Raw genomic sequence first — 13,676 nt, forward strand, 5'->3', positions numbered from 1 at the left:
AATAATATTGAAAGACCCCCGAAGGGAGCCCCCCACTCAAGTCTCGGGAAAGGCGCGCACCCAGTAGGACACAGACACCAACTTGCTGCAATCACACGAGGAAGCTTTATTGCAAGCAAGATGAAACGAGAGCTCAGGCCAGCATGCTGGGGTCGAGACTCATACACCACACAGGGAGTAGAGGAGTTCGACCCCGACCTGAATTTTCACAGAGCTTATAAAGGAAAAAACCACAAACCAGGGGGATCAGGAGGGAGGGAGGAGGGAAATTCCAAAACCATAGACTGCCCATACAGTTAGGTCATATGCTAGTCATGTGTAACACTAGGTAACACACCCAGGACTTTGTGACATTGTGATTAGGGGGTAGTGACATTTTACAGGGCCATTGGAACATTGTGGCCGGAGGCTATGGGTCATTGTGGCTGTTCCAGGAAACTTTTCATGTAAGAATGTTCCGGGAACCATTGTACAGCAAGGGAGGGGTGAAAAGTTCATGTTCTCACAGACTCTATACTTCTTCTTTTTGAGTAGCTAGGCCCCTACTTCTTCTTTTTGGGTAGCTAGGCGGCTTTTTATTAAATTTTCAATCCTTCATTCCCCACTTCTTCTTTTTGATCGGCTCTAATCTTAGAGCCATTGTTCATCCCATTGTAACTCTTGGTACTGTTGTCGCAGGACCAGTACCTGAACAGCACTCACTCTTTCTTTTATAAATGTCACCAGCCTATTGATTATACATGGCCCGAAAGTAAGTAGAAGCATGAGAATTATAATGGGCCCAACTAAAGTAGAGAGGAGAGTGGTTAACCATGGGGACTTATTAAACCAACTTTCAAACCATCCCTGTCTATCTTCTCTTTCTTTTTTTCGTATATCTAAGCGCTCTCTAAGTTTAGCCATCGAATCCTTGATTACTCCAGAATGATCAACATAAAAACAACATTCTTCTTTTAGAGCAGCACAGAGTCCCCCTTCTTTGAGGAATAATAAATCTAGTCCCCTTCTATTCTGTAGTACCACTTCAGACAGGGAGGTTAAAGACTCTTCTAGTTTAGTTATAGATTGTTCTATGGATCTAAGGTCAGTATCCATAGCTGCTCGTAATTCCTCATAATATTGGGGGGTCTGAATTAATGCAGCGGCCCCCGTACCAACTCCAGCCGCTATCCCCAGTCCCATGAGTACTGCAAAGGTCAAGGTGATAGGCTCTCTCTTCCAACGACCTCGGTGATCAAACTCATCTATAAAAGAGCTATCATCATGATATAGGAGCCTAGGAACGAGTTGAACCAAAATACAGTAATCTTTGGAAGTATTGAAAACAGAAGTTGATACACAAGGAGTGAGACCAGTGTTGCAGGCCCATGCTGTGTCTAGGGGGGGTACTAGATACTGATTACCTTCCGTAGGCTGGACGATCTGTGTTTGATTACAAAGGTGCTGTTTATCATGAGGTACCTGGCCTAAACAAAGTCCACTTCCTGAGACTGCTGTTAGAGTTAACTTTCTGTTTTCCCCCCAGGGGCATTGAGAGGAATCTGTTGTTTTGTTGTAACCCCTGGTCTGAGCAATACCTTCATAATATGGGGGGCTAGAGGCATAGCACAACCAACAAGACTGAGTAACGTTAGGATTGGTACGATTCAGGACCAGGAATGCCCCTTGTATTAAGCTAAACAGACGATTTTCAGTGTCCGGGGGTATGGGAGTATTTGAAGTGGAGGGAGGTTCTTTAGCTAGGACATTAGGACCTACAGGTTGGGCTGGGGGGCTACTAAGGCTTAAGCGAACCATGACTGACGATCCAGGCTTGTTATTATAGTTATTAAAAACTACCCCCCATCTCATGCCCCTCATCCATGCTTGGGTATCATAATTTTTACCAGCGTCTGTAAATTTGATCCGAATTCTATCTAAATCAGCAGAGCGACAGTCAGATCTTTTATATGGTTCCATTATGACATACCTCCCTGGCCCAGAGTTTTCAAAAGAAAAGGTAGCCCTGTCATGAGTATATTCGCTGTCCCATTTCCAGTCACCATCATTGGAAGAAACACAACTCCATTTAGCACAATAATGTGAGGCTGGCCCCCCACATACAGTCTGCTTATTATGCTCTGGGCAGCAGTAAAACCCATAGCTTTTTACTTGATTAGGGGGAATGGAAGTGGGGATAATCTGTTTGAGGCAGAAAGCTAGGTCAGGCCACCATGTCCCTGGCGGTGCTATTTTGGAAGTGGTGAATAAAACCTGATCCAGAGCAGGACCAAGAACCTGCCAGGTTAGAATTAAAGGCTGATGTGGGTTGTAATTTGGTAGGTAAACCTGACCTGAGTGAGGAGCAGCCTTAACTGAATCATCTGGTGGGTGCTCACGGTCAGGCCTGATGGTTTTGGCGTTGGGAACACGAGTAGTAGCGTGGTCTCGGTTTGCATCAGCAGTAGCAGCGACAGCAGTAGTAGCGGCGGCTTTTGCGGCGGCAGCAGTCTGGATGATTTCCGGTTTCGCTGGCGTTGGTTTCGGAGGCGTGGGTTTCGGAGGCGCAGGTTTCCTAGCTGGAGGATTCGCAGCTCCTATGTTTCCTGGCCATATTCCTGCATCTTGGCTCTTCACTTCTGCGGCACAGGCGAAGCTTAAGAGGATTATCAGTAGTTGTCACCATCCAGTTGTTGTCTTCATTTTGGCTGGGTGTCTTCTTGACGTGGGAAGCGTGTATCCAAGCAGCGATCCCATCCACCTTTACTGCCGTGGGGGTGGTCAGCAACACCAGATATGGTCCTTTCCACCGAGGCTCCAAGGTGCCAGCTCGATGTCGTCTGACTAAGACCGAATCTCCAACCTGGAACCTGTGGGGCACCTCTGAAGTTCCCGGTGCGTAGGCTTCTTTTATCTGGTCCCAGATCTGTGTTCTGATGACTTCCAGAGCCTTTAGATGAGTAAACAAAGCAGAGGATGAGGAAGAGTCGGCACTGGGATCCAATATCCCACTGGACTCAGTCAAGGGGGGCGGTCCCCCATGGAGAATTTCATAAGGAGTGAGGCCGAAACGTCCGGGCGTGTTTCGGACCCTAAGAAGCGCAAAGGGAAGGAGAGTCACCCAGTCTTTACCACCGGTCTCAATGGCTAATTTAGTTAGGGTCTCTTTTAGAGTTCTATTCATTCTTTCTACCTGTCCTGAACTCTGGGGTCTATATGCACAATGTAATTTCCAATCTGTCCCCAGTTGCGAGGCCAATCCCTGACTTACCTGGGCAACAAAAGCTGGCCCATTATCCGAGCCGATTACCTTGGGTACCCCAAACCGGGGTAAGATTTCTTCAAGAATCTTCTTGGCCACCACCTGAGCAGTTTCGGATTTTGTGGGGAAAGCCTCCACCCATCCTGAAAAGGTATCAACAAAGACTAATAGATATTTATTACCATATTTCCCTGGCTTTATTTCAGTAAAATCCACTTCCCAGTGGACTCCTGGTCGGTCTCCTCGTCTTCTTTTTCCAGGCTCTTGATAGGGCTTAGCGGCGTTAGTAAGTGCACAGGCCTGGCAAGAATCAACCACCTGCCTAATTGTTGAATTTAAATTTAACACATGGTATTTAGAAGCTTTGACAAGTTGTTTTAGTTTATCTGCCCCTAAATGAGTCAACTGGTGTAGTCTTTGAACATAACTTATTCCTTCTTTTGTTGGCAGGATCACTCGCCCATCCATAGTCCGCGCTACCCCATCAAAGCTGAATTCTTGAGCTTGTTTTCTGTGAACCATATTTTCTAGTATTTTAAAGTCATTGGCTGAATAAATGTAGTTAGAGTCATCAGTAACTGGAGTTTTTACTGGAGTCTGACTCTTTTCTGCTAATATTGTTACCTGCTGGGCCACCTGTTTTGCTACGAGGTCCGCCATTTGGTTTCCTTTTGTTATAGGATCTTCTCCTTTTTGGTGACCTGGACAGTGAATAATGGCCACCTTCTTTGGCAAATGTACTGCCTCTAAAAGGGCTAAAATCTCTTCTTTGTTTTTGATGTCTCTTCCTGCTGAAGTGAGTAGCCCCCTTTGCTTGTAGATGGCTCCATGTATATGGGCTGTAGCAAAGGCATACCGGCTGTCGGTATAAATGTTAATGGCCTTACCTTCTGCCAATCGCAAGGCCTGAGTCAAAGCCACGAGTTCGGCTTTTTGAGCTGAAGTTCCTTCTGGAAGACTACTTGCCCAGATTACCTGTTTTCCATCCACCACTGCCGCTCCCGCTCTCCTTTTTCCTTCCACCACAAAACTGCTACCATCTGTATACCAAGCAGGCACACCTGGCCATGGTCGATCAGTCAGGTCCTTTCTTGTTCCGGTTTCTTCCGCCAAGATGTCGGCACATTGATGTATTGGGGTGGAGTTATGTATCTCAGGGAGAAGAGTAGCAGGATTAAGAATGGCAGGGGGGGCGAAAGTCACTCGTTCATTCAGTAACAGGCTCTGATAGTGGGTCATCCGGGCGTTAGTCATCCACCGGTCCGGTGGCTGCCGCACGATACTCTCCAGAGCATGGGGAGCAATGACAGTCACATGCTGACCTAGGGTAAGCTTGTCAGCATCTTTAACAAGTAAGGCCACGGCAGCAATGGCTTTTAGGCAGGAGGGCCATCCGCTGGCGACCGGGTCCAACCTTTTTGACAAGTAGGCTACCGGGCGTTTCCAGGGCCCTAGAGCCTGAGTTAAGACCCCGCGGGCTACTCCAGCCCGTTCATCAACATATAAGGTGAAAGGCTTAGTCAAATCTGGCAAGGCCAGAGCAGGGGCTGCCAGTAGTGCAGCTTTTATGTCCTCAAAGGCTCTTTGGTGCTCCTCGGTCCAGGTGAATGGGACCTTTTCTTTTGTAAGAGGGTACAAAGGGGCTGCCAGTGTTGCGAACCCCGGTATCCAGAGTCTACAAAAGCCCGCCGTCCCCAGAAACTCACGTACTTGTCGCGGAGTGGTGGGGGTCGGGATCTGCATCACAGTTTTCTTTCGAGCTTCGGTGAGCCACCGCTTTCCTTCTCGGAGAGTGTATCCTAGGTAGGTCACCTCAGTGCGACACAGCTGAGCTTTTTTAGCAGACACCCGGTACCCCAACTCACCCAATTCATTTAGGAGCTTTTTGGTCCCCTCACGACACAGTTCTTGGGTTGAAGCAGCAAGCAGTAGGTCGTCTACGTACTGCAAGAGAGAAATCTGGGGGTTTTGGGCCCTGAAAGGCGCAAGGTCTCGATGGAGCGCCTCATCAAAGAGAGTAGGAGAATTTTTGAACCCTTGGGGCAGCCGTGTCCAGGTCAGCTGGCCAGTGTGTCCTCCTTCTGGATCTCTCCACTCAAAAGCAAATAGTGGCTGGCTGTTGGGATGCAACCGAAGGCAGAAAAAGGCATCCTTTAAGTCTAAGACAGTGTACCAAGTCCGCTCTGGTGGTAGGGAACTTAGTAAATTGTAAGGATTTGGAACCGTAGGGTGGATGTCCTGCACCCTTTTGTTAACTTCTCTTAAATCCTGTACTGGTCGATAATCATTAGTCCCAGGCTTTCGTACAGGCAGGAGAGGAGTGTTCCAAGGAGATTGGCAAGGCACTAGAATCCCTAGTTGTAACAGTCTCTGAATATGTGGCCGGATGCCTTCTTTAGCTTCCCTACTCATAGGGTATTGTTTGACTGAGACTGGGGAGGCATCAGCTTTTAATTCTACTACTACTGGCGGTACTTGCTTGGCTAACCCCATCCCTGCCTGCTCCGCCCAGACTTCGGAAAAAGCAGACAGCCACTCGGGGGCTAGTAACTGTTTGGGATTCTGCTCATGGAGGCGGTATTCTTCTTCTAAACTTAAAACCAAACATGCAACTGGGGCCTCTTCCCAGGTTACTTTTGGCCCTTTTGAGGTGAACTGTACTTGAGCCTTAAGTTTGGTTAATAAATCTCTTCCCAACAGGGGCATGGGGCATTCAGGAATCACAAGAAAAGAATGAGTCACTTGGCTTTTTCCTACATCTAAAACTCGTTTAGTGGTCCAGGGGTAAAGTTTACTACCAGTGGCTCCCATCACCATAGTCTTCTTTTGCCCCAATTGTCCCAGTGGCTTGGTCAAAACTGAATGTTCTGCTCCTGTGTCTACCAAGAAATCAACAGGAGTCCCCTCCACAGAAAGAGTTACCCTAGGCTCGGGGAGGGGAGTCGAGCCCCGACTCCCCTAGTTCTCTTCAAAGGCCAGTACCTTGGGTCCTCTTTGTTTCTTTTTAGGACAGTTTCTGGCCCAATGTCCTCTTTCTTTGCAGTATGCACATTGATCATTTTCGAGCTGCAGTCTTTTTCCTCCCGAAGGTCTTCTTGCTCCGTTGCCCAGGTACCCTGACTGTCCCTTCTCTATCCTTCTGTCACCTACTACTGCGGCCAAAATCTTAGTTAAGTTCCTCTCCTGCCGGCGATCACGCCGGTTCTCTCTCTCTTCTGCCTCTTTCTTCTCTCTTTCTTGTTTCTCTTCCTCTGTTTCCCTCTTATGATACACCTTCTCTGCTTCTTTTACTAGATCTCGCAAAGTGTAGTCCTGGAGCCCCTCTAACCTCTGCAGCTTTCTTTTAATGTCCGAGGCAGACTGCCCAATGAAAGCCATGGCTACAGCCGCTTGCTGTCCCTCCGAGGAGGGGTCAAACGGTGTATATCTCCTATAGGCTTCCATCAATCGCTCTAAGAAAACAGAGGGCGGCTCTGCTGGTCCCTGAAGAACTTCTCTTACCTTAGCCAAATTAGTGGGTCGCCGAGCGGCCCCTTTGAGCCCCGCCACTAGAGTCCGGCGGTATACTGTGAGACGCTCCCTACCTTCCGCAGTGTTGAAGTCCCAGGCTGGGCGGGTCAAGGGGAAGGTTTCATCTATAAGATTGGGGAGATTAGTGGGGGTCCCATCTGGTCCGGGGACATTCTTTCTGGCTTCCAACAGGATCCTCTCCTTCTCTTTCTGTGGTGAAGAGGGCCTGCAGGAGTTGCTGGCAATCATCCCAAGTGGGCTGATGGGAAAACATAAGGGACTCAAGAAGCCCAGTCAAGCCCGAGGGATTTTCTGAAAAAGAAGGGTGATTAGTTTTCCAGTTGTATAGATCAGCTGAAGAGAAAGGCCAGTACTGCAAAGGGACAAGTTCATCGGGGCCTGGCGGAGGGCCACCAACATAGGCACGGAGGGGCAGGGCAACAGTGAAATCCCCTTCTGGGCTGCGGCCTCTCCGGCTCCGTGTCCCCGCCGCAGGCCCCCCCACCCCGTCCCTCTCGGCAGGTGCCGGGGCCGGGGGTGCAGATGGTCGCGGCAGAGGATAAGGGGGGGGCTGTGGCTCCGTCCACAAAGGGTCCTCGATCTCAGGGTAGATCTTTGGAGGTTCCGAAGGGTCTGCCAACGGTTGGGTCTGCTTAGGTTTAGCTGCCGCAACCGCCACTGTCACTCCAGACCCCGTGATCCAGGGCTTAACCCAAGGTGGGGGATCCTGGACTAGGTCCTGCCAGACGATGATATAGGGGATCTGGTCGGGATGTCCTCCTACTTCCTGAAAGACAATGCGCTTAACAGCGAGAACAAGAGACAGGTTAAAGGCTCCCTCTGGTGGCCATCCTACCTTAAAGGTTGGCCATTCGGATGAACAAAAAGTCTGCCAGGGTCCCTTCTTAACGTCTACTGAAAAATTGTGAGCTCTAGTCCTTACTTCAGTCCAGTGATCCAGAGTCAAAGTCAAAGGAGTCGTTACTTTCTGTCCCATGTCGAGCTCGACAACACACACCACACACACGAGCACAAACAAAAGAGAAAAAAGAAAACAAAACCGACGTCGACTTCGTGTCGACCAGAGGCACTGAAACTGATCGGCAGGTTGCAGACCTTGCCTAACAAACCGGTCGTCAAGGAGTAAAGTCTCCTCTGGACCTATCAGACGGGGTTCACCAGGCGTCCCTGGTCCCCCCTTGTGTCCTCCTGGGACGTCTCCCAGGGCGAACGGACGGTGGATACCTGGACACGTCTATCCCTATCCACCCCGCTCTCCTTCCTGAAGCGCGGTCTCACTGAGCGTCCGCAAAACCGAAACAGCGATCGCACCAGATTCCCAGACAGAACATAGACATGGACACAGACACAGCGCTGAGATAAAACAGAGAATCTTACCTCCAAGTGGGTCTAGGACCCCTGGGTGGTCGCGCAGATCCCGGACAAGCCCCCAAATGAAAGACCCCCGAAGGGAGCCCCCCACTCAAGTCTCGGGAAAGGCGCGCACCCAGTAGGACACAGACACCAACTTGCTGCAATCACACGAGGAAGCTTTATTGCAAGCAAGATGAAACGAGAGCTCAGGCCAGCATGCTGGGGTCGAGACTCATACACCACACAGGGAGTAGAGGAGTTCGACCCCGACCTGAATTTTCACAGAGCTTATAAAGGAAAAAACCACAAACCAGGGGGATCAGGAGGGAGGGAGGAGGGAAATTCCAAAACCATAGACTGCCCATACAGTTAGGTCATATGCTAGTCATGTGTAACACTAGGTAACACACCCAGGACTTTGTGACATTGTGATTAGGGGGTAGTGACATTTTACAGGGCCATTGGAACATTGTGGCCGGAGGCTATGGGTCATTGTGGCTGTTCCAGGAAACTTTTCATGTAAGAATGTTCCGGGAACCATTGTACAGCAAGGGAGGGGTGAAAAGTTCATGTTCTCACAGACTCTATACTTCTTCTTTTTGAGTAGCTAGGCCCCTACTTCTTCTTTTTGGGTAGCTAGGCGGCTTTTTATTAAATTTTCAATCCTTCAATATTACAATTTAAATTAATTAAAATCACTAAAATTATTTAAATACTAAAACCAACTCTGCTGGATAGTTCTCCAATCACCTTGATAGTGAAAAGAGAATTATACGAATTCTAGGTTTGGAGATACAAAATTAAAAGAATAAACCCCAAAAAGCCACAGATACAAAATTAAAAGAATAAACCCCAAAAGGCCACACACCGAGGGCTAAGCCCTACAGCCAGGACTAGCAGGCCATAAAGATAAAGGAGCACAGGAAACACTGTCCAGGCAGGACTGGCAAGCCATAAAGATAAAGAAAAGGAATGCAGGAACCAGCCTGAGTTAATGGGACTGATTCATGGGACGTCTGGCAGGAAGACATCTCCCCCCAGCTCACTCAGGGCCATATTTCAACTAGGTGTCCTCCAGACCCTGATAAGCCCCTGACTTCTAACACGTACTCTTTCTGCTTTGTTCTCACTGCTATGTTTGAATGAGCCAATTGTATGTAACCACGCCAAAACCCCCTAGCCTTCTCTATATAACCCTCTGACTTTTGAGTTTCGTGGTCGACACCTCTGTCTCCTGCGTGGGATATGTGTCAGCCCTGAGATCTCTGTAATAGGTCTCCGTAATAAACCTCGCCTTTGCTTATTACATCCAAAATGGTCTCTCTGTGTCTGGGGTCCGAGATTTCTCGCGACTTTAGAAAGGGTCTCTCTTCGGGGATCTTTCAATAGTAGCTAGCATCATTTGAAGAGAGAGAGGAATTATTTGGAAAAAAAAAGGTCTCCATGAAATTGTCCTATAGCCAAGCCTATGGCATTTTCCTAATTAGTGTTGATAATGAGATACCCACAGTACATTGTGTGTGGGACCCTACTGAGGAAGTATAGAAAAGCAAGCTGAGCAAGTCATGGAAAACAAGCCAATTAAGCAGTGTTCCTCTGTGGCCTCTGCTCCAGTTCCTGTCTTGAATTCTCTCAGTGATAAACTGTTACTGAAGTTGTAAGCTGAAAGGAATCCTTTCTTCTCCAAGCTGTCTTTCCTTGTGGTCTTTATTACAGTGATGCAAACCTTAACACAGGCATCATGTGCTGTAGACACAAACCTAGATTCTGTGTAAGGATGAAAGAGAGCTAGAAGTGCTTCTTACATCACTGAGTAACATTCCTCAGACACGTCAAAGGTGCTCATGTGACCTCACAATGGACCCATCTTCAAGGTAAAACAAGGCAAAAGATGCTATGAGACCATGTGGATTCTATACATTGAAGACAGGTGAAATGTAAAATGAGTGAATCCACAGAACATGCATTTACTGCCATATGCTTGGATTGAACACTGCACATGTAAACATTTCTCAGAGGAGGAAGTCCTGCTGAGGGAGAAGGTACTGTCACCCCTGAACATGCAGAGTCATGAATGTGAAATGAAATAAAAATATATCAGACTCTGATGAGGTGGCTCTGGCTGTCGTCTGGGTTTCTGAATTTGTCCAGAGTTCAGCAGTGACACAAAGCATGGTGACGAGGGACAAGAGATGGAGGAGTCAAGGGGTAGAACTGTAAAGGAAGAACTCAGAGACTAATATCATTTAAGTATCTGTGTAGGGAGCCGTATTGGATTTGGGCCTGGCCGCTTTATGACTGTATGGCCACAGTTAAGATGACTGCCATAAAGGCTTGAGATTGTTGGACAAAAGCCTCTCCCATGAATTTAAGGCACAAGAAGATAACAATCACAGAATGCTTTCAGCCTGAACAAGACCCTTCTGGGTCTCTTGCAGGGTTTGACCCCTGCTGAGCCCGGCTGATGCAAGTGGAACCAACAGACCTGGGCCACACCTGGGCGGTGGTCAATTTGCTCCTGCCTTTTGCTTTCTCAGTCTTTGTCTTTAAGATTTAGGCTGGTCTTCTCGGATTTCTCCCTAATTAGTCCATCTTTTGTTACCAAAGTCATGAGCCAGGTAGTCAGGAGCCGGGGTTTCCCACTGTGCTTCCCAGATATTTTCTACCTGGGGAACTTGAGTATATAAGTGGTGAATAAAGCTACAGGAGTCTCTCTTCCTCTCCTGGCTTGACATGAATAACCTGTGTGTGTGTGTTTCTTTAATCCGGCAGGCTTTCGCCCAATTCTCGGTACTGTGTCAGTGCAGGCGCCGACATATCTGAACATATGGGAAAATCAGCATGCTTAGGACTAAAATTTAAAATAGAACAGAACCCTCTGTGCTCTTTAGTTAGGTTCCCTCTCTATCTGTTACATCTCTAACATCACCCATATTGCCACAATTGATAAGACTCTATTTTCACCTCTGAAAAATTGCTGAACTAAAAAATAATTTTAATTTTCCCCTCCATCTACTTATCGCAACTTCTCTCCTGTCCCTCAAATCTATACACACACACACACACACACACACATACACACACACACAAACACACACACATATGTCCACCTGTTACTGGATGAATAGTTGGTGGGTTTAGCCCTGGGAAAGGCTAATTCTCCTTTTCTCAACAGTTCTTAGGTGTTCACATGTCTCTGTCTACTCAGGAGAGTACCCCAGCAGAGCATCACATGCCACTGTCATTGCTCAGGTAGGACTGCTGTTGGGTTGTCAAGGGTGCAGCTTCCCTTCACTTTCTAGGCTGCACAACCTCACAGAAGACCTCCTGGGCCTTCAGCTCTCATAATCAATCTGCCCCTATCCAGAAATATTCCCTGATTATTGTGTGCAGAAATATTCCCTGATTAGTATGTGCAGAAATTGTGGTATGGATGCATCTATTGGGTCTGGACACAAGATCATAGTTCTCTGCATTTTGGTAAGTTTCAGTTTTCTGTAATGTTCTCTGTGTGGCAGCAAGAAGTACTCTGAGAAACACTAACAGCTACACATATGTGTAGACCTAAGAAAAAGTCTTTGGAATGCAGTTAGACTTATGATGGTTTAGTAAAGTGACATTAGATTGTCCTCCAGCATTCAAGAATTAACCATCATGGGTGGTTGCCTATGCTTCTACCCATGATGTATGTCTGCTTGATCAACCTTTAAGTTCAATTAGACTGCTGCTAATGTCAAGATGTGAGTAGTACTGTGACACCTTTAGGGATACCATGCCATATGAGATGTTTCTGTGGTCTACTGCCTTTACAGCTAGCCAGGACCATTTATTGCTTCTCTCATTTGGAAGCTTGCAAAGTAACTTCTATCACTATGATAACTGGTCCTTAGGTAGGAGACCTTCGTGCCTGGTCCAGCTGCAATCCTCTGAGTCTTATGTCTGAAGTGAGAGGTGATTTCAGCACAGGGAGATCAGAGTAACTATCATCATAAGACTTTAGGACAACTGAAGTACATGCTCCTTAAAAAGTGACTGCATAGAAAACAGTCTTGTTTACAGTGCAAAGTTAAGTGGCAATAAGGAGGTCAGCAGGTCTCCAAGACACAGGCAGAATGAAGCAATCTAGTGAACAGAGACCCAGTAATTTATCAAGGGAAAACAAATTCAACTGTCTTGAAAGCTTCTTTGTAGCTAGTCGAACAGAGCAGCTTCCTGACCTTATAAGAAGGATAGATGGGTGGGTTGGGGACAGATCCCACAGTGTTTCATCTAGGTCTGTGGTTCCCAACCCGTCACAAACCTTTTGGCAAACCTATCTCCAAAAATATTTACATCATGATTACAGTAGCAAAATTACAATTATGAAGTAAAAACGAGAGAAATTTTGATGGGGCTTGCTACGAGAGATGGGGAACTGTATTAAAGGGTCACAGAATTAAGAGAGGAGTCTGCAGAACTAGGGGACTACCAAGGAGATGGAAAAATTATCAGCATGGAGAAGGGCAAGAGCCCAGGAAGAAGTGAAACAGTATTGAGAATTAACTGCAAGTACCCCTCCCTATGTCACCTAGCACAAGCCACCACGTTCTGCATGGGGAAGTGTCTATTGTAAGGCCATGCTGTGGGTGATGGGTGGTAGGCCTGTGAACTTAGTCAGGATTTTAGTCAATACAATGAATGAGAATCATTAGAGGGAAATTTTTGACTTGCAAATTTATTTTCAATAGGGAGGAAATGCAAATAATGTCTGACCTAGGAGGCAAATTGTTATTCATTAATTCTTACTAAAATTGGGAGGCACTGTGCTGCATTTGCAATGGAGGCCAGTCCTGGAAGCAAACTGTCATTCATTAAAACTATTACTCATTCTTATAATAATTGGGATGTAGATATCAAATGGAGACTGCTCCTAGAAGCAAGCCTAGAAGCAACAGGATGAACAGAATAAATGTATTATGAACTCTTGCATCTCCTGTCAGTGCCTCTCAAAGATATCTTTTTAGAGAAGACAGACAAAAGCCAGACTAGCAGGACACTGGTGGGAAGTCTAAGTGACATGCCAAGAGAAGACTGGATTCCTGATGAGGTTCCAAATAATACCGAACCGCTATTCAAAACCAGCCCATCTACATTACAGACCATAATACTTAAAATACGCAACACACACAAAGAAACACCTTCTCTATCTTTGCTCCAAGACTTTCTTCACATGAGAATGGGGTGAAACAATCATTAATTGTTGCTTCAAGTAAATGCATTTTTCAAATTTAAGACTGAGAAATGAATAAACCATGAAAAAATATAGGAGACCAAGTATAGAATCTGCTTTAAAAACCTGAATTATGTAATATTAATTTAAAAATAAATATCTCATGCTTTACCCTATAAATCAGATATCTAGAGGAATCTGTGGATTTTAAAGAGCCCATATATTGTTCTGAGTCTTAAAGCACCTGGACATGGAGTGTATTCAGTGAAGACTGGGGACTTGCACCCTGATCCATCTGACTTATGTTTACATGGATTCTGAAAAGAAGAGAACAATGGAATG

The 13,676-nt window shown here is 46.6% G+C and overlaps 1 protein-coding gene across 2 annotated transcripts in view; it reads right to left on the reverse strand.

Annotated features, from left to right (window-relative positions):
* Positions 1-13,676, reverse strand: part of Zfp972 (zinc finger protein 972) — a 30,304-nt gene that overhangs the window by 749 nt on the left and 15,879 nt on the right. The window contains exon 3 of one of the 2 annotated variants that reach the window (XR_015639519.1): positions 2,334-2,929. Coding sequence is in view for 1 of the 2 variants with exons in the window: in XM_087588910.1 (XP_087445036.1) it covers positions 2,679-2,929 (251 nt within the window). In the remaining variant the exon portion in view is untranslated. Of the gene's footprint in view, positions 1-82; positions 2,930-13,676 lie in introns of those variants that run through there. The other variant, XM_087588910.1, reaches the window with a different exon arrangement.

Source organism: Rattus norvegicus, chromosome 1 (assembly GCF_021556685.1).
Source record: "Rattus norvegicus strain SHRSP/BbbUtx chromosome 1, alternate assembly SHRSP_T2T, whole genome shotgun sequence".
Taxonomy (NCBI): Eukaryota; Metazoa; Chordata; class Mammalia; order Rodentia; family Muridae; genus Rattus; species Rattus norvegicus.